This window comes from Chanodichthys erythropterus, chromosome 19 (assembly GCF_024489055.1).
Source record: "Chanodichthys erythropterus isolate Z2021 chromosome 19, ASM2448905v1, whole genome shotgun sequence".
NCBI classification, from domain to species: Eukaryota; Metazoa; Chordata; class Actinopteri; order Cypriniformes; family Xenocyprididae; genus Chanodichthys; species Chanodichthys erythropterus.
In genome coordinates, this window is record NC_090239.1 from 26,211,241 (window position 1) to 26,236,736 (window position 25,496).

At 38.7% G+C, this 25,496-nt stretch overlaps 2 protein-coding genes across 2 annotated transcripts in view; both read left to right on the plus strand.

The window, feature by feature from the left end:
- The window catches only part of LOC137007542 (integrin alpha-M-like), a 78,379-nt gene extending 57,766 nt beyond the window's left edge, over nucleotides 1-20,613 (plus strand). Inside the window, exons 30-47 of the mRNA XM_067369081.1 lie at nucleotides 3,714-3,784; nucleotides 4,049-4,163; nucleotides 4,287-4,417; nucleotides 4,515-4,658; nucleotides 5,810-5,960; nucleotides 6,108-6,181; nucleotides 9,719-9,850; nucleotides 10,234-10,307; nucleotides 16,666-16,807; nucleotides 16,976-17,074; nucleotides 17,149-17,228; nucleotides 17,375-17,461; nucleotides 18,874-18,952; nucleotides 19,115-19,210; nucleotides 19,299-19,379; nucleotides 19,719-19,832; nucleotides 20,181-20,291; nucleotides 20,401-20,613. Of these exons, the coding sequence (XP_067225182.1) occupies nucleotides 3,714-3,784; nucleotides 4,049-4,163; nucleotides 4,287-4,417; nucleotides 4,515-4,658; nucleotides 5,810-5,960; nucleotides 6,108-6,181; nucleotides 9,719-9,850; nucleotides 10,234-10,307; nucleotides 16,666-16,807; nucleotides 16,976-17,074; nucleotides 17,149-17,228; nucleotides 17,375-17,461; nucleotides 18,874-18,952; nucleotides 19,115-19,210; nucleotides 19,299-19,379; nucleotides 19,719-19,832; nucleotides 20,181-20,291; nucleotides 20,401-20,481 (1,862 nt within the window). The 3' untranslated portion in view covers nucleotides 20,482-20,613. The remainder of the gene's footprint in view (nucleotides 1-3,713; nucleotides 3,785-4,048; nucleotides 4,164-4,286; nucleotides 4,418-4,514; nucleotides 4,659-5,809; nucleotides 5,961-6,107; nucleotides 6,182-9,718; nucleotides 9,851-10,233; nucleotides 10,308-16,665; nucleotides 16,808-16,975; nucleotides 17,075-17,148; nucleotides 17,229-17,374; nucleotides 17,462-18,873; nucleotides 18,953-19,114; nucleotides 19,211-19,298; nucleotides 19,380-19,718; nucleotides 19,833-20,180; nucleotides 20,292-20,400) is intronic.
- On the plus strand, nucleotides 6,378-8,930 carry LOC137008277 (integrin alpha-L). Its single transcript, XM_067370245.1, has 6 exons — nucleotides 6,378-6,483; nucleotides 7,457-7,621; nucleotides 7,730-7,953; nucleotides 8,462-8,595; nucleotides 8,685-8,781; nucleotides 8,898-8,930. Exons 1-6 carry the CDS (start codon nucleotides 6,378-6,380, stop codon nucleotides 8,928-8,930), a joined length of 759 nt encoding a protein of 252 aa, XP_067226346.1.
- Nucleotides 20,614-25,496: the final 4,883 nt, after the last annotated feature.

Sequence of the window (25,496 nt, forward strand, 5' to 3'; positions counted from 1 at the left end):
CGTCTGTGGTGCCTTTGGTCCTGCTGGCTCAGTGTCTGGAAGCGTGGAGCACGCTCCCCAGCCTGTCCAGTTGGCTCATTCGTACTATCAGACTCGGCTATGCGATTCAGTTCGCCCGGCGTCCCCCGGTCTTCAGGGCTGTCCACTTCACTCCGGTGTCGTTGGACAGTGCTCCTGTTCTCCGGGTGGAGATTGCTGTCCTCCTGGCGAAGGATACAATCAAGCCGGTCCCTCCAGCTGATATGAAGTCGGGGTTTTACAGCCCCTACTTCATTGTACCGTAAAAGGGCGGTGGGCTACGGCCAATCCTGGACCGTCCCCAGGATTGGTTTGCAGCAATAGACCTGAAGGACGCATACTTTCATGTCTCGATTCTGCCTCGACACAGACCCATCCTAGGTCGGTCTGCATTCGAGGGTCGGGCATGTCAGTACAAAGTCCTACCCGACATGGCTGGGTCTTCAGGTCAACTGGGACAAGAGCAAACTCACCCCCGGGTAGAGGATCTCTTGTCTCGGTCTCGAGCTAGACTCGGTCGCATGGACTGCGCGTCTCACCGAGGTGCGCGTCCAGTCGGTGTTGAACTGCCTGAGCTCGCTCAAGTGCAGGACAGCGGCTCCACTGAAAGATTTTCAGAGGCTCCTGGGGCATATGGCATCTGCAGCCGCGGTAACGCCGCTCGGATTGCTTCATATGAGACCGCTTCAACACTGGCTCCGCGGCCGGGTCCCGAGATGGGCGTGGCAGTGCGGCACGCTCCGTGTCCCCATGACACCGAGCTGCCGTCGCACCCTTGTCCGGTGGTTGGACCCTTCGTTCCTGTGGGCCGGAGTACCCCTCGAACGAGTGTCCAGGCACGCTGTGGTCTCCACAGATGTCTCTGCCACGGGATGGGGGGCCACGTACAACGGGCATGCAGTGACAGGTCTTTGGACGGGGCCTCAGCTGCATTGGCATACCAATTGCCTCGAGTTGCTAGCGGTTCGTCTTGCGCTGGCCCGCTTCAAGGAGCTGTTGTCAGGCAAGCACGTTCCACTCCGCTCACTAAGCACTGCGGCCGTTGCGTACACCTACCGTCAAGGTGGTCTACGCTTCCGTCGCATGTTGCAACTCGCCCGCCATCTCTTGTTGTGGAGTCAGAAGGATCTGAGGTCCCTTCGGGCCACTCGTGTCTCAGGTGTGCTCAACCGTGCAGCCGACGAGCTGTCACAGCAGCATCTACTTGCGGGCGAGTGGCGGCTCCACCCCCAGGCGGTCCAGCTGATTTGGCAGCGTTTCGGCGAGGCCCAGGTAGTCCTGTTGCCTCCCCGGAAACTGCCCTCTGCCAGTGGTTTTATTCCCTGACCGGCGGCACGCTCGGCACGGATGCCCTGGCACACAGCTGGCCCCCGGGTCTGCGCAAACATGCGTTTCCCCCAGTGAGCCTTCTCGCACAACTCATGTGCAAGGTCAGGGAGGACGGGGAGCAGGTTCTGTTAGTGGCTCCGTACTGGCCCACTCGGACCTGATTCTCAGACCTCATTCTCCTTGCGACAGCACCTCCCTGGCCGATTCCTCTGAGGAAGGACCCCCTGACTCAGAGACGGGGCACCCTGTGGCACCCGCGTCCCGATCTGTGGAACCTCCACGTGTGGTCCCTGGACGGGATGCGGAGGTTCTGAGTGATCTCCCGCAAGCGGTCGTAGACACCATCACTTCCGCTAGAGCTCCTTCCACTAGGAATCTCTACACGTTGAAGTGGAACCTGTTCGTCAAATGGTGCGCCTCTCGCCGAGAGGACCCCCGATCATGTTCGGTCGGATCCGTGCTTTCCTTTCTGCAAGATGGGTTGGAGCGAAGGCTGTCTCCCTCCACCCTCAAGGTGTATGTTGCCGCTATTGCCGCACATCACCATGCAGTTGAGGGTAAGTCCCTGGGGAAACACGATCTGATCGTCAGATTCCTGAAGGGGGCCAGGAGACTGAATCCTCCTCGCCCTTCCTCCGTACCCTCTTGGGATTTGACCCTGGTTCTCACAGCTCTCCGGGGTCATCCCTTCGAACCTTTGCAATCAGTCGACCTGAAACTAATGTCTCTTAAGACGGTTCTTCTGGTTGCATTGGCTTCCCTGAAGAGGGTAGGGGATCTGCATGCATTTTCGGTCGACGAAACGTGCCTAGAATTCGGGCCCGGTGATTCTCACGTCATCCTGAGACCCCGGCCTGGATACGTGCCCAAGGTTCCTACCACTCCCTTCAGAGATCAGGTAGTGAACCTGCAAGCGCTGCCCTCGGAGGAGGCAGACCCAGCCCTAGCTTTGCTCTATCCCGTCCGCGCTCTGCGCGTTTACGTGGACAGAACGCAAAGCTTCAGGACCTCAAATCAGCTCTTCATCTGTTACGGAGGCCAGCAGAAGGGAAAGGCTGTCTCCAAGCAGAGGATGGCCCACTGGATAGTGGATGCCATCGCCTTGGCGTACGAATCCCAGGGTGTGCCTTGCCCGCTCGGGTTGAGAGCCCACTCCACCAGAGGGGTAGCCTCTTCCTGGGCGCTGGCTCATGGCGCCTCGCTGACAGATATCTGTAGAGCTGCGGGCTGGGCGACACCAAACACGTTCGCTAGGTTTTATAGCCTACGTGTAGAGCCGGTATCCTCACGTGTACTCGCATCCACTAGTCGGTAGACGTGTTGTACCCACTCTAAGTGTCGGCTTGCAATGCCATTCCCGCCACTGGCCGGATACGTGCATACTTTCACTCCAGTCGTGTTCCCCGCTTGGCGAACCCTGTCGAGTTCCTCCGCCTCCCCCTTCGGCTCGGACATTGCGGAGTGTCTGATGCCAGGCCTACATCCGTCGCTGACGCTGTCTGTTGGCTGGGGCCCATATGTCGTGACCCCTCTACTTGAGCGGTCCCATATGTGTATTTTCCACGGTTTAAAACTCCCTACGGGCCGAGTCCGTGTCTTTCCCTTAGCAGAGCCAGCTCTGCTGTCACCTGTCAGATGAGTCTCCCCCTACCAGGTGGAGCCATCCCAGGGACTCCATATGCGTACTGCCCCCCGGGCCAGTCCATGTGTGTATTCCCACGTAAACTCCTCCCCCATTGGGTAGGTAGTGGTCTCCGCAGCGTCCCTCACGGGGTCGCTTCCCCAGTGGTCTAGTTTACTTAGTGGGTAGTGGTTAGACAGCAGTAGACTCTCTCGGTGTAAGCTCGCCCCCTTCACCGCCAGCCGGTGCTATGGGCGGCTGAGCTTGTGCTGGGCACTGGAAGGGGTTTCGTAACTGTGGCGCTTTAGTTGGGATCCCAATTTGTCGGTCACTACTGACGTACGTCGAACGTGACCGACTGAAAGGGAACGTCTCGGTTACGTATGTAACCCTCATTCCCTGAAGGAGGGAACGGAGACGTACGTCCCGTCGCCACAGTTTCTGTACCCTCGCTGTAGTGCGGACACCAGTTGTCTCCTCAGCGAAAAACAGAGTGCGATTGCATCTGCTTCCTATTTATATACACCTGTCGGGGGCGGTGCGCATTATGCAAATATCGCACGCCAATTCCATTGGCTTGTTTTAGTTTACACGAAGATGATAGGGCTCTCTAAGCGATATCCCAATTCGTCGGTCACTACTGACGTACGTCTCCGTTCCCTCCTTCAGGGAACGAGGGTTACATACGTAACCGAGACGTTTTATTATCCACAAAATCCACATTTCCTTTTTTTTAATTCAAAAGTTACCAATGAGGCTGTCAACATGTCCCTTGGACTTTCAATGTCCATTGACCCTCAGTCTTCAAGAGCAGTGGTAAGTGTCATATTTTAAATAATTCGTTTTTGTGAGAATATAAAATCTAAATGCTAAGAGAAATTGTTATGATATTCTAAAAATGCAACCAATTTTACAGCAAAACGTGCTAGATTTGGTGCTTGTCTATATTTAGATAATTTTAATTAGATTATAATTTGCTAGAGTTGAACCAATTTTCAGTCAGTCTAAAGCTTCTCCAAATTTTTCACTAATGTTCATATTAGAATGTCATGTTGAAAATAAAATCTTAATTTCTCTCAGGCTTGTGGTCCAACCATACCTAAGAACTGTGACGCAATAACCACTTACAATGGAATGTGCTTTAAAATCAATCCAGATAATACTGTGAGCAGACCTGTGCCAGAGACTCTGAGAGGTACATTATTGGTTTACCAAATCAAAGCAAATATTCTTCATACTGTATATACTGTATGACATGTCACATGGTTATTCAGATTAAATGAAAATATGATGCAATTATTTATTTCCCCAACCTCAGAAGGCCCGACATCACAAACTGATATTGCTTTTTTACTGGATGGATCTGGAAGTGTAAGCTCTGTGGATTTTGATAAGATGAAGGCTTTTGTTATAGAAATGATCAAAAGTTTTATAGACCGTGATACACAGGTAATCAATGCATTTATTATGATTTAGCTTGTGCATGATTTTTTTTACCCCTAACGTTCATAGCATGAGGCACTAAATATATCTGTTTGTCTTACAGTTTGCCATTGCACAGTTTTCTATACAATGTGTCATTCATAACAAGTTTCAACGAGTCAAAGACGCCATGTGGTGGCAAAATGAAGTGAATTGGATATCTCAACAGAAAGGACGGACCTACACCGCAGCAGCTATAAGAAAACTTGTGTGAGACATGTCTGCTGATATTTCATTGGAATTCTTTAAACTATGATTAATGAATGGATACACATACTGCTATGAGTCTTTTTTTCTTTCATTTGTGTGTGTATATGTGTGTATAAATGTTTTACAGTGCCTTCAATAAACTCCTAATTTACTGCTCATTAATAGTTAGTAAGGTAGTTAAGTTTAGGTATTGGGAAGGATTAAGAATGTAGAATATAGTCATGCAGAACAAAGCATTAATATGTGCTTAATAAGTACTAATAAACAACCAATACTAGTACTATGCATGCTAATTAACAGCTAGTTAAAAGACCCTAAAATAAAGTTTTACCTGCTTCATAATTTGAACAAGCTTCCAAAGACAAGCAATTATTACTTAATAAGAAATGTCTTCTATACATAACCTATAATTATAATAATATTGATTGAATATTTTGTACCATTTTTTTCTATTAATAGGAATGAGTTATTCGTCAGTAGTGGAGGTGCAAGACCATCAGCCAGTACAATTTTGGTTGTTATTACGGATGGTGAATCAAGTGATCCAAATGATTTGACTGCAGCTGTTCAACAAGCTCAAGATAAAAATATAATACGATATGCTATTGGGGTAAGATTTGATTTCTACTCATATTTTTCCTCTGCTAGATTAAAAAGACTTAGTTGTGCAAAAACTGGTTTTATTTATACTGATTCAGATCTAGATGCCTAAGCAAAATCAACACACATCCTTTCCTGATGTGATTTGTCTTGGGAAAGATTTGACATGTTTTGGTGAATAAACACAAGATCTGATATGGCCATTGTGATAATATTGTGCATTAAAATAAATGTTTCCCCTAATATGACAATTCTGTCATCACTTACTCACCCTCGTGTCATTCCAAACCTGACTTTTTTTTTCTTCTGAAGGTTTTGTAAAATGAAAATCAATGGTGTCCATTGTTGTCTTGACAGCAGAAACATTCTTCGAAACATCTTTCTTTGCATTCATTTGAAGAAAGAAAGCCATACAAGTTTGAACTGAAATGAGGGAGAGTAAATGACGGCTGAATTTAGATTTTTTTTTTGTGAAACATCCACTTTATTAAAGTTAATAAAATCATTACATTTATAAATTATTGAATATAATTATTGAATTTTTCTTAGGTTGGCAATGCTTTTAATAGTGACAGAGCAAGAAGGGAGCTGGCAACTATTGCATCTTTACCCTCCAATAATTATGCGTTTCAAGTAACCGATTTTGATGCTCTGAAAAGCATTCGTGAAAAACTCAAAGAGAACATTATCGCCATTGAAGGTATGTTTGCAGAATGACTGACAGAATGTTTACATTTTAGAGATATCAACTGTCATGTTAGTACAGTTTCTTTGTTCATTTGATTGATTCATACTAATAATACTACTAATAATAAATAACTATGTTGTTGCTTCTTTTATTTGCTAGGAACCCAGACCTCTGGAGATTCATCTCAAATGGAGTTTGCACAGGATGGGTTTAGTGCAGCATTAACCTCAAATGTAATTCTATGTATTTAACTTTTTTGACACCAAAGTTTTTTTGTTTTTGTTGTTGTTTTTACATTATTTGCTACCATAAATATACATGATGTTTGCTGTTTTGACTCCTCAGTGAAAAACACTGTGGATTTTGTGCTTGTAAACTTATCTAGAAATTGAACATTATAATATTATCTGCATCCAGACAGATATGATAATGACTGCAGTGGGAGCTTTCCAGTGGAAGGGTGGATATCAGCTGTACAAACCGAATGATAATTCAGCTGTCTTTCAAGCTGGAACTGAGCATAACAGTTATTTAGGTGAGATCTCTTCGATTGTGTAAATCAATATTAATCAGTCAAAATACATCAGAATATTTTCAAGTCTATTTTCTTCACAGGTTATTCCTTGGCATTAGCAACAATGTCAGGAGCAAAGTATGCAGTCATGGGAGCACCAAGACACAAGCATAAGGGACAAGTTACTGTTTCAAGAATTGATCGAAGTGATGTAAAACAACTGGATCCTCCTAAGGTTGTAACACTCAAATTAAAGGTCCCGTTCTTCGTGATCCCATGTTTCAAACTTTAGTTAGTGTGTAATGTTGTTGTTAGAGTATAAATACAATTTTAAAGCTCAAAGTTCAATGCCAAGCGAGATATTTTATTTAACAGAAGTCGCCTACATCGAACGGCCAGTTTGGACTACATCCCTCTACTTCCTTCTTTAATGACGTCCCTAAAACAGTTTTTTGACTAACCTCCGCCCACAGGAATACACAAGAGTTGCGTTTGTAGAGTGTGTTTGTCGCCATGTCGTCGAAACGCTGTTATTTTCATCCCGCAGTCCAATCACCGGGTCTGATTCCGGCTCAAATTGATAGGGAAAAATTAAAGACATGTTTACAATAACACTGAGCGCATGCATCTCCACGTTATGGTAAGAGGCGTGACCTTTCCGGGCAAGAAGCGCTAAGCTGCTGTCGAATCACAACACAGGAACCGCTGGCACAATCAGAACTCGTTACGTATTTCTGAAGGAGGGACTTCATAGAACAAGGAAGTCATCAGCCCGTTTTTATGACAGTGGAAACAGCGGTATACAAATAAGTAAATGATGTGAAAAATACTGTTTTTTTTACACGCGAAACATGAACACATGTTATATTGCACACTATAAACACAATCAAAGCTTAAAAAAAACACGAAAAACGGGACCTTTAATGTAAAATATTAGCACAATGCAAATTAATGCAAGCGAGTGAAAGTACATGAACTCGGAATAACTTTACAGTGACTACATTGCTTCTCTTCCTCTCTTCTCAGTCTCAGATTGGCTCATATTTTGGAGCTGAGGTGTGTGTGGTGGATTTGAACAAGGACTCCAATACAGACCTACTTTTGGTATCGGCACCAACATACACTGAGTCTGACCGGGAGGGCAAAGTGTTTGTTTACATCTTCACACGTCAGGTCAGTGATTATTTGGAGATTCAATAAAGACATTTTTAAAAAGAGTTCATCAAGAATTAATAAATGTACATTTGTGTCTATTTAACCGTTTCTCCTCTGTCTGTTATATCTTCACAGTCAAACTTCACTTTTTCGGATACACTGGTGGGCATGGCAGGTCAGAGGGGTCGGTTTGGCTCTTCTCTGGCCAGTCCAGCAGATCTGGATGGTGATGGTTTCATGGATGTGCTGATTGGAGCTCCTTTAGAGGAGGATGGACAGGGCAGCATCTACATCTTCAATGGGAGAGATGGAGCGATCAATTCAAAATACTCACAGGTGAAAAAGATGTGGGCTGATGGCAGTTTAAAGGGATAGTTCACCTAAAATGTAATTAGGTCATTATTTATTCACCCTCGTGGTTCACATATCTTGCATTACTGTAGGAGCCAGGTATAGTTTATTTATTTGGAACATTTTTTTTGGCCACTTAGGTGATTACTGCACCTGGTGGGGGCGGAAGTACTAAAAAGTATATCCTGTGTTCACCTGTGTGTTTTGTGCATGGAGAGAGGAGGTGATGGGGGAATGCTTATTTTTGCTGACCGCTAAAGCCTTTAATGGAGTTCATCATGACTTTTAGATGTATGTGTTGGATGCACAAATAAATTTAGAAACAAAGTCCTTGGATTCATGATCATTACAAGCGTGTCAAACAAGTACATTTCCCCTACTCAATTTTATCGTCCAAAATAGTCGGCAATATTTACCTTTCCTTGACTCACTTCATAGACTCTAATATTCTAATACTTTTGTTATCTGTGTCATTTCCTCTTGAATGAAACAGAGGATTGTTGGATCATCTGTGCGATCAGGTTTGCAGTTCTTTGGGATTTCATTGAGTCAGTCTTCTCTAGACCAGAGTCAAGACAAGCTTCCTGACATTGCTGTTGGGTCCAAGGGAGCAGTTCTGCTTCTCAGGTCTGTTTTCTTCTATAAAGAACTCAAATCTATACAAACACACAGATTCAGCTATAATCAATCATATGTGTTATATGTGGATCATTCAGGTCCAGACCCATCGTGCTCTTGGAAACCAAAGTTACTTACAACCCAACCAAAATACCAACCAGTGAAACAGACCAGTCACTGGAAAACACCATGAAAGTGTGTTTCACCATGCGTCCATACAGTTCCAGCATAAGAGGTTTATCCAAAACTAGAAATATTCCTTCATGTTGTAGTTAATGTTGAAGTGTGTAAATTTTTCAATGTGTATCTAGTTTCTCATGCCTTATTTTTCAAATTCCATTTGATGCCATTAGTGGCACAAACTATAACTTTAAAAGTTTATATTTTTTCTCTGAGGATTAACACTCATATGTAAATACAATATAATTATTTTAAATTGTAATAATCACAATATTTACTGTATTTTTAATCAAATAAATGCTTGGTGACCATGGTCTTGGTGAACATAACTGACTTCTATAAAAAACTTAAATCTTGAAAATCTTGCCACTCTCAAAATTTTTGAATGCCAATGTAATTATTTAAATATGCTAGAAATATAAAAATATTTTGTTTTTACAGAGTACTACACTTAAAAGAATATTAAAACTTTTGAAATGTAAAAAATTGTCCATGGATTACACTCACACACACACATATACTATATATATCTATATATATATATATATATATATATATATATATATATATATATATATATATATATATATATAAAGACTGTTTTATATTCATTATCTAGACCTATCTGCAAATATTAATTACACCATAATGCTGGATGCCAAGCGACAGAAATATCGAGCAAACTTCTCACCCAAAAACCAGCTCCTCAGTAATGTGCTGAAAGTTGCAATGAATGCAGAAGCTTGCAGAAGTCATCGTTTCTTTATAGACGTAAGTCTGAACCACTTTTTTCTTATCTCACTCTTTTGAATATATGAGTCAGTTATTCTAGCTGTAAGAATGAAATTTCAATGGGAATAATTAAATCTAAGATGCAACAATGTAGCAATACAAACTGAAAATCTTGATTTTACTGTAAATTATTGTCATTTATCTATTCTTGCCCACTCAGGCTTTCTCAGAAGATGCTCTGAACCCAGTGTCCAATCAGCTGATGTTCACTTTTGACGGTCTACCATCTACATCAATGCAAAACATAAAGCCAATTCTGCTGCCAGAGATAAAGACCACCACAGAGCACAGTGTAAGAGAAAGCAAACCAGTGTTTGGTTTAAAGTATTAATCATTCAGATGTAACATTAAAGGGAAAGCTAAACTAAAAAATAAACCTCTGTCATCATTTAGGCCTACATAAGTAGATATTTTGAAAAATGTCTGTGCTTGTCCATACAATGGAAGTCTGTCATTGTATTGGACAAGTTGGAACGTTCTTAAAAATACTTTTCTTTATCCCTACCCCTTCTGCCAAAGAAATCATTCAGAAAGTAATTTTGAGAATTCTCATATAAAATTATTTTGGTGAACTATCCGACTCATAACACATAGTATTATTTTAATTTACAGTGCTGCAGTTTTATATGATTTAAGAATGTACTGTATATCTAAATATCTCACCTCTTTCCACAGCTGGATTTTGAGATAAACTGTGAACATGATGGTGTTTGTGTTGATGACCTCAGGATGGATTTCAATTTCTCTGGGTGGGCAAATAATTGCAACACAGACACTGGAAAATGTACCTGTGTCAACATTTTTGCAAAATAGGTACCAATACTAGGGGTGTGAGGGAAAAAAAAAAATCCATCGATCCATCGTGATTCTCTCTCCAACAATTCTGGATCGATTCTGAGCTTGCTTTTTTATTCAGATGTGTGATGACGCTAAGTGTGCTTTAGATACTCCCGGATTCTGCTTGCTTCCAATTTCTCACACACTTAGACCACTCGAACCTTCCGCAAAATAATCTTTCATAAAGTTCTGAAATGTTTAAGCGAATTACAATGACATTCATGGGATTCTCTGCACAGGATGGCCTGTGAGAGACGCGCGCTTTGTTTGATGTTGCGTGCGCGGTCTCGCCCGTCGCCCGCATCCTTACAAATGCTCTACAAAGACGTCATTTATGTCGTTTGGAATGCAGTGGACTTATGTATTTAAAATATGAAAGTCACTTACAGAAGGCTGCTTCAATTTCAAATGCTGATGCTTTGTATGTGAGGAGTGCTGGTGCATGCGGCTGTGCGCAACTTCTTGTGAGTGGTTTAATACTTACGTCTCAAAATGGTTTTATGACGCAAAATTAATGTAAACACAGCCAGTTTTGTTTTAAGGGATTAAATGGACAAGACAAACTGAATTCGTTATTATATTTCAAAAGAGATCCATGCATACATGCTTATTAGATCCCCCTGCTGTCTGGGATGTAACCAGTGTTGCCAGATCTCGCGAGACAAATAAGCAACCAGGCCTGTGAAAACAAGCCCAAAACAAGCGACTTTTTCTACGGACATTCTATTGTATTTTCTACATTTGTAGGAAACAACACACATAAACACGCTTCTCAAACAGCATCCCAATATTGTTTTAGCATATATCAACTGGATTAAAGTTTTTTTTGTTTTGTTTTTTGGAAATCTGGAGTATTGCACCTCTTTTTAATGGAAGATAGGAGGAAGACAGTTTAACGTATCACGGCCTATCCTACGTGACGAATAAAAATAACAAACACATTATGTAATATATATATATATATATATATATATATATATATATATATATATATATATATATATATATGTATGTATTTAAATGAGTACGGAAAATTAAGTTGGTTTAATCTAAAAGTCTTTAGAATTATAGAATAATCTGGCATCGTTCTGAAGGCAGCTGCCTGCGCTTGAGATGCTCTGTTGAATATTATGTTAATTACACAAACAATATGTTAAGCGTACATTTATTGAACAATGATTGATTAGCCTTAGCCTATGTGTATTTATTTATTGTAAACTTTATTATTAAGTGAAGAAAACATTTAGCTGGCAAGATATGAGCTCATGATGTTTTATCCGCCGATCAGATGCGCGTCAAAGTTGGTTCGTTACTATAGCAACAGTAGAATCCGGGTACAGTGTGTTTCAGAAACAATCATTGTAAAAAGAACTTTTATGTCGTGATCACAAGAAAAAAACTCTGCTGTCTCCTGTGTGTATGGGGAAAGGGGAGGGACAGAGAGAACCGGCTAGACAAACTCCTACATTTAAATAACATATAGAAAATATCTGCTTGACAACTTATTATGGAGGTGGGGGATCAAGCCCAAATAGGCAACTACACTTTAGAAACAAGCCCAAAAAAAACGCGACCCGCGACTACCGATATTTATAAGCGACTTTACAGAAAAGTCGCTTATAATAAGCGGACTTGGCAACACTGAATGTAACAGTAAAACGACAGTAAACATGAGAAAGAAGACTTTCAGATAATCTTCAATACTGAAAGCACTCTATTGCTTGTAAAATGTTTTGTTGCTCCTCTTTATTATTTGCTACTTGCGTGTATGTTTGAAGTTATATTAGTGTAAAATTCTTAAAGTCCACGTGAACCGGAAGTTGCAAACTTTTCTCCAGTGTTGTGACGTATTTCAAAGTGAAACGGAATATTGAATAGAGGGCAGAGTTTTCTCGCTCCTCCTCTCCATCTCTTGCTCATAGGAGACTAAAGGCCAGAACACACCAAGCCGACGGCAACGAACTAGTGGAGACGAAAGCAGACTACGGGGTTGGCTCACGTCGGCAGCGTCTGTGTCCAAAGTTGCCCTCACACACCAAACCGACGCTAAACAGCTGACGGCCAAGCAGCACATCAGTTCTGCGCCTGCGTGGGATGAAATGCCTTTCAGAAACAGCAGGCGGCAGTAGCTGAGCAGCCAATCAGAATGATCAGATGGCCCGACGGACCGACGAGCTCCAACCCCGATTCAACATTTCGAATCGGACGAAAAAAGGCCGCCAAGGACCAACTTCAGCCGACGGTGCGGAACACACTGAGAAAACTTAGTCGGCCGACGAAGAAAAACTGCCCGACGGCCGACCGTCAGCTTGGTGTGTTCCGGCCTTTATGGTTGCAGAGGACTGGTTTACACGATTTCAACCCAAGCCGTCAAACTGATGTCATCAGAGAAGAGGCACCGTAGCAGAGGGGAGGAGCATTTTCATATTTGATTAAATAATACGAAGCCAAACAATTTTTTTGTGTGGACTGACTTGCACGGATAAATTGTTCACCACAAAACTAGCAATTTGAGCTAACAAAAGGTCAATTTTGATTTCATGTATAGTTTAAAGTCAGAGTAAACCGGAAGTTGCAAGTGTTGTGATGTATTTCCAAGTGAAACTGAATATTGAGGGCAGAGTTTTACTTTAGGCTCCTCCTCTCCATCTCTCGCTCACAGCAGTCTAACGGCTGGAGTGGAGTGTTTTCAACCCAAGCCGTCAAACTTTTTTTTTTTTTTTTTTTTTTTTTTTTTTAAAAGCCGTCAAACTGACGTTATCAGAGAAGGAACGCCATTCCAGACCGAAGCAACTTTTCAGATTTTGATTAATGATTACCGCGACAAACAATTTTTTTCTGTGTTTTAACTTGCACAGATTAATTGTTTACCACAAGACTAGTAATATGCACTAACAAAGGAAATGGGGTCAATTTTGATTTCATGCCGACTTTAACATGGGCCATTGTTTAAATTATAGCCTACAATTGTTTAATTAGGCCTACATTTTTTCAATTTGTATTGAAATTTGGATTTTAAGGTTTTTAAGTCGGCAAACTAATTAATAAGAAAAAGTAGATCAAGAATTGTTTTGGAATCGGATCGTGAGGTGACTCCCACCCAGGTGAAAAAAAAGTACACTTTTATAATATACTTAAAGTGCTCTATTTTCGGGCACTAATTTTGTACTTAAGTAGTACTAAAGATTTTTTTAGTATATTAAGATCATTTTAAGAACATCTACTTAATCTCTCATGTACTCAACTGTGCTATTTTGAGACAGCATGAAATATGAACTAAAATGAGCTTTTAATATACTATCTCTGTATTTAAAAAAAATATTTGTAGATACTACTTATAGTACATTTGAACCCATAGTGCACTACAAGTGGTAACTAAGTATATTTTTTTAAATACAGAGATAGTATATTAAAAGCACATTTTAGTTCATATTTCATGCTGTCTTAAAATAGCACAGTTGAGTACACTTAGATTTAACTGCCTATTTTGGGGCATAATTAAAAATGCGCCCGATTCTGTGCATGTCCCCTTTAAATGCTCGCGCTCCGGAGGACGCAGCCTTCGAAATGAGACATAGCTACAGTTTCAGCGTGCACGTGCAATATCTGAGCGAGAGGAGAGGCATTTCATAAGAGAGCACTGTATATTTGAGAGCGAGTGTCCAGTTTTGGGCGAGAGCAAAGGAAATCCTCGCTCAAGCGGAGAGATTTGCGCTCGAGCATTACATTGATGTGCTCTCGACATTTGCCAGCCCAGTGCGATGCGAAAAGCGGTACTAATCACGTAAAAGACGAGTCATGGTTAAAGAGATCAAAGACAGGAGTTCAAAAACAAACAAAAATGCAATGGTTACGATTTAATTTTTATGTCACATTTGCTTTTGTTAACACTATCAGGTAGATTTAGGGTTTAAAGGGTTAGTTCACCCAAAAATGAAAAGTATGTCATTAATGACTCACCGTCATGTCGTTCCAAACCCATAAGACCTCCGTTCATTTTTAGAGCTTTCTGTCCCTCCATTGAAAATGTATGTACGGTATACTGTCCATGTCCAGAAAGGACATAAAAACATCATCAAAGTAGTCCATGTGACATCAGTGGGTTAGTTAGAATTTGTTGAAGCATCGAAAATACATTTTGGTCCAAAAATAACAAAAACTACGACTTTATTCAGCATTGTCTTCTCTTCCGGAATCCTTTCCATTGAATTGATTCCATTGAATCCTTTCATCTGTCGGCGTTGGTAATGCACTTTTACGTCACCATGGTTGTTTTTGCTGATTAGGACATCCGCAACATTTTGAAGCATCGAAAATACATATTGGTCCAAAAATAACAAAAACTACGACTTTATTCATTGTATTCTCCGGGTCTGTTGTCAATCCGCGTTCACAACTCCGCTTCTTCTTCTTTCCTGTTTTATGGTGGTGGGCATCCAGCTTATTGGTGCATTACCGCCCCCTTCTGCTCCGGAGTGTGGTTCACGACTCCGCAGTGACGCTGCTGACGTAAGACGCTGCTGACGTGTTATCTGGTGCGTCCGAGCTTCGTTTACAGTCTGAGGGAGACGCACGCTGTATTCAAGCTATTCTACATTGTTTGTATGGCTGGGCTATATAGCGAATGCTTTTGTCACGCGCATTTCGTCAGTAAAGCCGGTTCCCTGATTACCGCTAAATCGCCATCACCTGCTTTTAAATGAAGCGGCATTTAATAGACAGAGCCGTAGATCACTGATAAGACACGCAATATCGCGTTCAATATCGACGGCGATACATATAGATATTGAACGCGATATTGCGTGTCTTATCAGTGATCTAGGGCTCTGTCTATTAAATGCCGCTTTGTATTTTGGTATTGCTACATTTTATAAAATGTTGCGTAAGTGTGCATGTTGCGATGTCCTAATCGGCAAAAGCAACCACGGCGACGTAAAAGGGCATTACCAACGCCGACAGATGAAAGGATTCAATGGAATCAATTCAATGGAATCAATTCAGTGGAAAGGATTCCGGAAGAGAAGACAATGCTGAATAAAGTCGTAGTTTTTGTTTTTTGTTTTTGGACCAAGATGTATTTTCGATGCTTCAAAAAATTATAACTAACCCACTGATGTCCCATGGACTACTTTGATGATGTTTTTTTGATGACCTTTCTGGACATGGACAGGATACTGTACATACATTTTCAATGGAGGGACAGAAAGCTCTCGGACTAAATCTAAAATATCTTAAACTGTGTTCTGAAGATGAACGGAGGTCTTACGGGTTTGGAACGACATGAGGGTGAGTCATTAATGACAGAATTTTCATTTTTGGGTGAACTAACCCTTTAAAATACATGATGCATTGCTGTGTCTGCTATTGCATAATTCCCACTTTTGGACACTTTTGCTTTAACGGACATTAGACGACACTGCAAAATCAAGCTGTTATATTCATATATTTAATGTCCAACATTCCCAATTTTTCTGATGCATGTCCTTAATTTAATTTAATTTGTATACAGTGTATTCTGTATTCATACACTGTATTCATATAATACAGTGTTTATAATGCTAATACTTGAACTTCAAAGAATTTTAACCCAAACTGACTGGGTTTCTAGAGAGCAAAGGTTTTGTGAAAAAAGTAGTAGACTTAAACTTAAAAGGATTTGATGATCACTAGTGATAGTATTTTATTCTGTGTTGTCATCATTCAAGTCATTAAAGATTTCAGCTTTAATGTACTTTTTTTTTTTTTTTTAACAAAGCAGCTGATATTGCCATATGGACTGCCGACTCGCTTTCACCACAAAATTGCGGAAATGCACTGCTTCAAGTCAGCCGCCGTTCAGTCTGTGCAGTGCTGAATCATGTCAAAAAAGCCTATAATAGGGAGATGAGAGGGTCTGTATCTCTTACCATTGAAGAAAGCGTAACGGCTAACTTAATCACGTGCAGCACCTCTCACCTTATGGTGTTGCCGTTCAAAACTCCTCATTGCGTACCTCCAATGCGTACTAAACACGCTTTTATCACCACTCTCACATTTCACTTTGAAACTGTTTCGAAGCGTGAACAACGCAACGTATTTTGCATTTTGTAAAAATGTTGACACAGGTATGTTTTTCTAATGAGCCTGGGCTCAATATTTATTATTAGTTATTCTGTATTACATAAAGATCAGCACACGTGAATATGTGAAAACAGAGTAATGATGGAGATTCAACAATGACTTTCATCCTTGTTATACTGTGAGAATCTCTCTTTGGTTTCTGTGATCCAGGGCTTCAAACATAGAGGTTGGGATAATGCAGGAGATCAATGTGACAGTGTTTGTAGAGAACAGAGGAGAAAACTCATATAACACCCACTTCACCCTCAAATACCCCTTTGGACTTTCCTACAGGAGAATCACATCTAAACAGGTGACACCAGGATGATTTTAGTAAAGAAACTCACAATTCGACCATAAATGAATCATATTGAATATTTCTAATGGTAATTTTTTAGGCAATTGGAATGTTTATTGTCATTGAATTTGTTATGAGTTTATTATTGAATGAGTATTTACACATGATTTTCTGTATGAGCAGGGCAGAGTGGAGTGTGAATCTCTTGACAGTGAGCAAAAAGGTTCATTTGGAGAAACCGCCTGCCACATCAGTAAACCCATCCTCAAGGGCAACGCTCAGGTGAGCTCACTTTTTCAACTGTCCTGTGAGTTTTTCTGTTCAAGCACTCATTGTTTCCTCTGTTCCACTTCTAGGCTGTGTTTCTTATTACATACAGCATTGATAAAGAAAGCACCTTTGATCAAAGTGTGACATTCACCGCTCAGATCAACAGGTATTACATATTTACTGTGAGATGTTTGAGTGCACTCAATGTGTACAGATACATCGCTTAACCGTGAGCTGTTAAGAAGTTGCTCACTTATGAGAAACTGATAACTGAAAATGCGACTATTAACCAAAACCCTCCATCACTTACAGTGGGAATGAACAACACTCTCAAACCAGTCAGTTATTCAGAAAGAAGAGCATTGGTGTCAAATATGCCATTAGCATTGCCTTAATAAGGTTAGTGCTCTTGTTTTTCAACAGTCATTCTCAACTGGTTTTGCTTTAACTTACAGATTTGACAATAAACATTATTTCCACTTGATGAAACTGAAAATCTGGGGTTCTGAAGCAAAATTAATTTAATGTTACATATAGTCAGAGTTATGTTTTTTTTTTTTTTTTTTTTTTTTTTACATTAAATCTAATAAAAATCTATTTTATATAGGCCTATATATTTTAAATATGAGGTAAGAACAAAACACTAAACATGGGTTACACTTTATTTTAAGGTGTCCTTGTTACAGTGTTATTATACAGTATACGGTGTAATTATAAGTACTGAGTAATAATTATTAATGTGTACTTACAATAGTGTTAGGTGCAGGAATAGAGTTTGCAGCAATTACAGTAACACTTTAGAATAATGGTCCGTCATCAATAAGTAACTATGTAGGAAGTAATGCAAGACTAATGAGTAATACTATATTAACACTTCAGCTACTACTATTAACTACTATAGAAACAAGCTTAACTAATCAGTAAGTAATATCAAGCTTAGAAGATAGTTCCTTATTAGCTAATCAATAGTTACCTAATGAGATTACCGTCATTAATAACTATTAACTAACTGACAAATTGTAAAGAACATTATTGTGTTTCTGAGACGTAATCAATTATCATTTTTACTCTGAATAGTCATAAAATGCATTATTAATTACTCAAGTGTTAGCTAGTCACTATGCAGTAACTACTAGTGATCTGAATGATCTTTTTCACTTTAAAATAATGGTCCAGATCACTAGTACTTCTTGAGGAATGACTATAGGTACTTGATAATAAGTGATGCATTTTATGACCATGTCCCGAGTAAAAAAGGACAATCTTCAAGATCGCTAGTAGTTCCTGCATAGTGACTAGGTAACAGCTGAGTAATTAATGATGCATTTCATGACCACGTTGAGAGTAAAACAATATAATTGCTCACATCTCAGACACTTTAATTATGTTTTAAGTAATTAATTAGTAATTCTTTTTAATTTGTCATAGTTACCTGTTAGTTATTAATGATGCTAATCTCATTCTGTTATTACTGATTAGCTAATAAGGAACCATCTTAGTCCTAAATTTGATATTACTTACTGATTAGTAATTAGATAAGCTTGTTTCTATATTAGTTAATAGCTGAAGTGTTAAAGTAGTACTACTGATTTGTCCTGCATTACTTCCTGCATAGTTACTTATTATTAATGACGGACCATTATTCTAAAGTGTTACTGGAATTATAACCGTAACTACATGTAAAATGTGTAACAAGGACGATGTAAAATAATGTGTTATCAAACATGCTTAATGTGTTTATCTGAAAAAATTACTTGCCAGAAAAGAACAGATTTTAATAACTGACATATTTTCCCTTTATTTTAAATAAGACATGAAGATTCAAGCCTCCACATTAATTTTACTGCACAGAAAAATGATCTTGCTAAACCAATCAAACAGATCCTAAAGGTACTGGAGTGAAATTCACACACTTCCATGAAAATAAATTAAATAAGCATTATCTAATCCAAAACTGGATTTTAATGTCTTATTCTCTATATCAATGTATATTCATGGCAAAAAAAAAAAAAAAAAAAAAAAAAGGTATTTTAATGTCCTTCTCTCTTTCAGGTTGAAAATGACTTTAGAGAATTAACTTTCAAAGTTTTCATCAGAGTACCAGTGATTCTGGGAGATAAATTAATCTGGACTGACAAAAACATAGAGGTATGTATATATTATGAATGTGTTAGAAAAACCCTTTTAATTTGTCAAATTAAAAAACAACCAATCACTAGAGTTTTGTGCTTTTTAGATTCCAGACTGTGTGAAACAGAGGGATGAGCAGCCGATTGTAACCAATTTTGTGGAAGTAATTAAAAAGGATGGTGTGGTTGTGAGTGTTTGAGTTTCATTCCCTGATCTAACTAAAACAAATCCATAAAATGTTCCATTTGCGTTTCATCTTCTTTATGCATTGACCGCATTGCTCCATCTGTCTGGATATGTGTGTGTGTGTGTGTCAGAACTGCTCTGTGGCGGTGTGTACCGTGTTCAGCTGTGACGTCAACCTCATAAAGAATGAAAGGAAACTCTATTATATATCTGGTGATGTGAGCTCTGGATGGATTGAGCAGGTATCTGACTTATAAAGCTAATTCATATCACAGAACAGACCATATATATTCATAATTGTTTGATCATTTCTTATTGTCATAATCTCTGTCTCTCTTAGACTGGACTCAGAGCTGCTGTGTTTGAGTTGGTCAGTTCAGCATCACTGGATTATGACAAGAGCAAATATATTTTCTTTTCCTCTGATTCTCAACATACTGCACCGTCTCTCCAGGTAATGCATTTTCGCCAATTGCTAAATTAAAAAATTAACCAAAAATGTTATGAATAAAGTTTAAATAAAATAAAATAAAATAAAAACTACATCGAAATAACATTTTAAAATTTAAACCTAAAACACTTTTTAAACACAAAATAATAATTATACAAATTATAAACAATTTTTTTTTTTTTTTTTAACATATAAGATTATAATATGTGCTGTAAATATATTAGATCTTAAATTTTTCAATCCATCCATACTGAGAAATTCTTACATGTTTCAGGCCTTAATGATATTATTATGTTAATATGTGAGGGCGGATTGTCAGAGGTTATATTGTATTCATGTGTGTGTATGTAGATTAACACTCAAGTGGAGGTGTATGAGGAGCCGAACCTGACCAAAGAGATCATTGGAGGAGTGATAGGAGGACTGCTGCTACTGGCTCTCATCACAGCGGCCCTCTATAAGGTATATCGCCTTCATTAAATCAGTTTTAGTCCCTCACACTTTCACCTTAATACACAATCTATATTTTTTAATGCTTACAGCATATTACTGCATATTTTCTCTTTACAAGGATGGGTTCTTCAAAAGTCAGTATAAGCAGATGCTGCAGGAGGCGCAGGGGGATGCAGGAGGAGAGCCAGACATGACATAATGTGCACTCAAACAGTTATAAGATATAAGTACTAATTGTGTTTTGTGGGTTCGAGAATGAAGCATGAATGCATTTAACACCTCAGAGCAGCAAAATATTTCAGACGGATTTAGAGCAATTTATGATAATGAAAACGAGCATTTTGATTGAGCATTCCAATTATTCAATCAAAGTAATCTTCTTGTACCATACTGTCCCGCTAGGGCACTTGCTCTGAACTGTACCTCGGTGCCACTATAAATCAAAGGGTTATCGGGCCTTTTCTGTGGCTGGGCCCAAGCTTTGGAATGGTCTCCCCTATCATGTGTGGTCTGCTCCCTCATTGGACATTTTTAAATCTTCTCTTAAATCGTATTTTTTTTTCTTTAGCGTTTGGAAACCTGTAAATTATTCTTGTGTAGATCTGTTTTGTACTTTGTACAGTACTTTGGAACAATCTACATTGTGTTTAAATGTGCTTTATAAATAAATGTTGTTGTTGTTGTTGTTGTTGTACTACTAATCATTATCTTATCAGTGAGCTCAAAAATGAGTTACCAATAAAAGTATTTGGTGCATTTTATATATTTAACTTCCTTCTTTGTTATGAAAACTGATAATGACTGAGTATGAACTGTAGCAGAAATATTGGAGGATCTTTTTCTCACATGCACATTGTTTTTGAGATGTTGTCTATGGAAGCTTGTTTCCACCACAGAATTAAAGAAATTACAAATGTTAACTGTGAAATTTTATCTCACAATTCTGACTTTTTCTTTTGTAACTTTTTTTTTTTTTTTCCTGAGAATAGCAAGATATAAACACTTGCAAGGAATTGTAAGGAAAAAGAAACAGGAGTTTGTATCTTGCTATCTTGCTTGACTTTATTACATGCAATTGTGAGTTTATATTTCACAATTCTGATAAAAAAAAGTCAAAATTGCAAGATACAAACTCTGTTGCAAGAAAAAAAGTCAGTATTGTGATATAAAAAAAAATAAAAATTTTATTTAGTGGCAGAGAGAAGCTTCCATAGTTTTCATATCATGTTTCTTCAGATTTTCATAATAGGTAACACTGAGTGTTACATTTAAATAATAAATACACTGTTGTTATTTAATAATAAATAACTGTTGTTGTTGTTGTTATTGTTATTATAAGCCTATTGTTGCATTTAGGCTACATGCATTTAGAAGAAGAAAAGAGGAACAAAGAAATTAAGTCAGTCATAATACACAATGCCAGGTTTATTAGGCAATAATAATAAAGATTATCACAAATAAACAAAAGATTTTGACACACATAATTCTTATTAAATCTTTGTATTCCGCTACCCCTTGATAGAGAATCACTGCGGTTAATATAATTTGATGAATACACAATAAAACAATAAGGTTTGTTAACATGTACCTGGCCCAGGTGAAAAAAATACTATAGTAATTTATAGTAAATACTATAGTATTTTTGAACCATATACAGTAAAGTAACTGAATTAATTTATTGTGGTAATTCTATAGTTGCTGTGATAATATAACAACTAATATAAACAAATTACTTTATCCAATATTGTACTAATGTATCACTTTTCTACAATATACACTACAGTTTACTTTAGTAAAAACTAAAGTATACTACAGTATTTATAACAGTTTATCAGTTCATAGTTAATACTACAGTATGCTGACGTCACACTGCCTGTCCCCTGAACACACTGTAAAAAAACGTGGTCTCTGTAGTCGCCACAAGCTCCGAAAATAGCAACAAAAACAAACTGGTGCAGCCTGGACCACGAATCATAATAAACATGCTCCAGCCAATAACCGAACAGAATGATTTTAAATGCGCATTTATGACTGTTTCAGGAAGCACGGAGGGGAGGGGGAGGAGGAGGAGGAGTAGGAGGGAGGGTCTATAGCCTCTGTTTTGTTTGACAACACTTCGAACGTCAACAGGAAGTTACTCCACCCAGGATCACTTAGAGCACCTTTAACAAAGTGATGTAAATAATATATAGCCTACAGTATACTACAATTTAATATGGTCAAAAACACTAGTATTTTCTATAGTATTTTTTTTTTACCTGGTGGAGTTTGCTGTTCTTCTAAAATGAATGCGTGTGTACAGTTTTTATAAAACCGTGGGAACGGATTGTGAAAGCGTGCGCACGGATTATGAATTTGTGGGAACAGATTTAAAAACTGAGGGTACGGTTTGGAAATTTGTGGGTACACTGTAACAAAAGTTTGAAGTTTTCACAGCATTATTACTGTAAAATGAATAAATCCTTACTGTAGAACCTGTATACAGCATGTTGCTGTAAATCTGCAAAGGATCATGGTTAAATGTTAATGGTGGGTAAATTCTACAGTAAATATATATTATAAAATATTAAAGTATATTTAAAATATAATATAATAAAATATAATAAATATATAATATATTTACTGTGAATCACAATGAAGAAATTTTGAGCAGAGACTTTTTTCAGCAGCAGAAACTGAGGAGATTCCACAATTTCTTTAGGATTTGACTTCAACAAGGTAACTTTGCTCATATTTTGCAATGTTACGTTAATTTACCAAGGCTTCCTCTTGTAAATTAACCTGTGTTTAGGAGTGCGCCAGGAGAGAGATGCAGAGAGCGGCACTGATAATATCATTACAAACATAACTGTTTGCTCATGTAAATTTGATAGATTTTTTTTTCTGTCAATATTTGATCACGTCATCAGTTTGGTAGAGTAACATTGCTGGATAAAAGTAAACTGGAACTCTATGCACATGCATGTGTGTTAGCAAAGCTAGCCGTTTCTTATTGTTCTTCTAGCTATGGCATGATGAATCAAATACCAAAGCGGGCAAAAGTATAACGGAGCAACAGGTAAGGATTTTAAACAGCACAACATTTTTCAAAGGATCATGTTTTTCTGAGCTTCTTTGCCAGGCAAAATACAGAATAGATGCTAGCCTTTTTAAGTGAATTCATGCCTTGGGGAAGCATAATATGCCATTGTATTGTCATTGTGTTTGTTTTTAACTGTCACAGGACCATTCATTTACTGTTAACCCCTTTCTTTCAGGCTGCATCAAAGAAACCAGACAATCATTTCAGGTACGTACTAACTATGCATACAATATGTTGAGTTGTGCTTTATAGAGAAGAGAAATGAGCATTATAATATATGGTGATTGGTTCAACGAGTTTTGTTCAGGAACTTGATTGATATGGAACTTCATTGATACAAAATCAATATGACGAACTACATACATCGTTGTGTTGTGGCCTATTTTTTTTTTTTTTTTTTTTTTTTTTACAGTATATGGTTGTGGCCAATCAATGTGTTGTCATGACCTCAAAATCATATGTTCTCAAGGCCACAACTTTAGTCTACATGAATCTACATGAACATATAGCAACATGCTTTTCACTTGTTTCTGTAGTAACTGTCATTAGTTCAGTTGGTTTCAGCTGTGTTTGATTAATTAGTCTCGTTTGTATTAAGTGCCTTGTCTCCATTCTCTGTTTGTAACTCTGTTACAATTATGTTAAAGGTGCCCTAGAACTTTTTAAAAAAAAGATGTAATATAAGTCTAAGGTTTCCCTGAATGTGTCTGGGAAGTTTTAGCTCAAAAAACCCCATAGAATTGTTTTAATTCATTTTTTTAACTGCCTATTTTGGGGCATAATTAGAAATGAGCCGATTCAGGGTGTGTGGCCCTTTAAATCTGGTGCTCCACGCCCCAAGAGCTCGCGCTTGCCTTAAACAACATAAAAAGTTCAAACAGCTAATATATCCCTCAAAATGGATCTTTACAAAGTGTTCGTCATGCAGCACGTCTAATCGCGTAAGTACAGTATTTATTTGGATGTTTACATTTGATTCTGAATGAGTTTGATGGTGCTCCGTGGCTAACGGCTAATGCTACACTGTTGGAGAGATTTATAAAGAATGAAGTTGTGTTTATGAATTATACAGACTGCAAGTGTTATGAAAATAGCGACGGCTCTTGTCTCCGTGAATACAGTAAGAAACGATGGTAACTTTAACCACATTTAACAGTACATTAGCAACATGCTAATGAAACATTTAGAAAGACAATTTACAAATATCACTAAAAATATCATGTTATCATGAATCATGTCAGTTATTATCGCTCCATCTGACATTTTTTGCTATTGTCCTTGCTTGCTTACCTAGTCTGTTGATTCAGCTGTGCACAGATCCAGACGTTCTACACTTGTCTAATGCCTTTCATAATGTTGGGAACATGGGCTGGCATATGCAAATATCTGGGGCGTACACCCTGACTGTTACATAACAATCTGTGTTATGTTGAGATTTGCCTGTTCTTTTAAACAAAAGAAACTTTGATTCTTAAGTCGTATGATTGGATGCTCAAGCCATCCTGGATATTGTTGTTTGACTCTGTACCACACTTGATCTGTGTCTGCTTGGTCATTCTCCTTAGATCTCGCGCTGCTGCTGCCACACATCACAGGGGTTGAGGCGTCTGTATCTTAACTGATGACTGGGATTACAAATATTCGACCTGTTACTGAGATTTTGATCTAACAGAACCCTAAGACCTGCTTTTTTTCTTATGAATTCAGATGTTTGTGATGTAATGGCACTTTGACTGGGTAGAAGTCTGCTGTCGCACTCGCTCAGTGTGGACTCGGCAAAAGTGCACACTTGTCAGCACCCTTCTGAAACCTACAGAGGTTAAAATCCAAATCCATATGCCACATAGCAAATTTCTCTTCTCAAATACTTTTCTTGGACAGCTCTATTGACATCTGGTTATTGACTATTTAATGAGTTTGTAAACGACAATGTGGGTGATTTGTTTTATTTTTTTTATTTCATTCAATAAGCAAATATGTATTCTGTGTATTTAACAACTTTTTATTAATTTTATCTTGAGCATTCTCTTATGCTTCATCTTTCTTGAATGTACTCATTTCCTCTTTTTCAAATAGTTTTTCTCTTTTTAGATGCTCCCCCACCCTTTTTTTTTTTTTTTTTTTTTACATCT

Excerpts from the sequence above, each read along its gene's own strand:
- LOC137008277 (XM_067370245.1), top strand. The coding sequence starts at position 6,378 with ATGACTGCAGTGGGAGCTTTCCAGTGGAAGGGTGGATATCAGCTGTAC. Across the intron at positions 8,596-8,684 it reads GGAGCAGTTCTGCTTCTCAG|GTCCAGACCCATCGTGCTCT; the intron begins GTCTGTTTTCTT and ends TGGATCATTCAG. Across the intron at positions 8,782-8,897 it reads CACTGGAAAACACCATGAAA|TTTCTCATGCCTTATTTTTC; the intron begins GTGTGTTTCACC and ends ATGTGTATCTAG.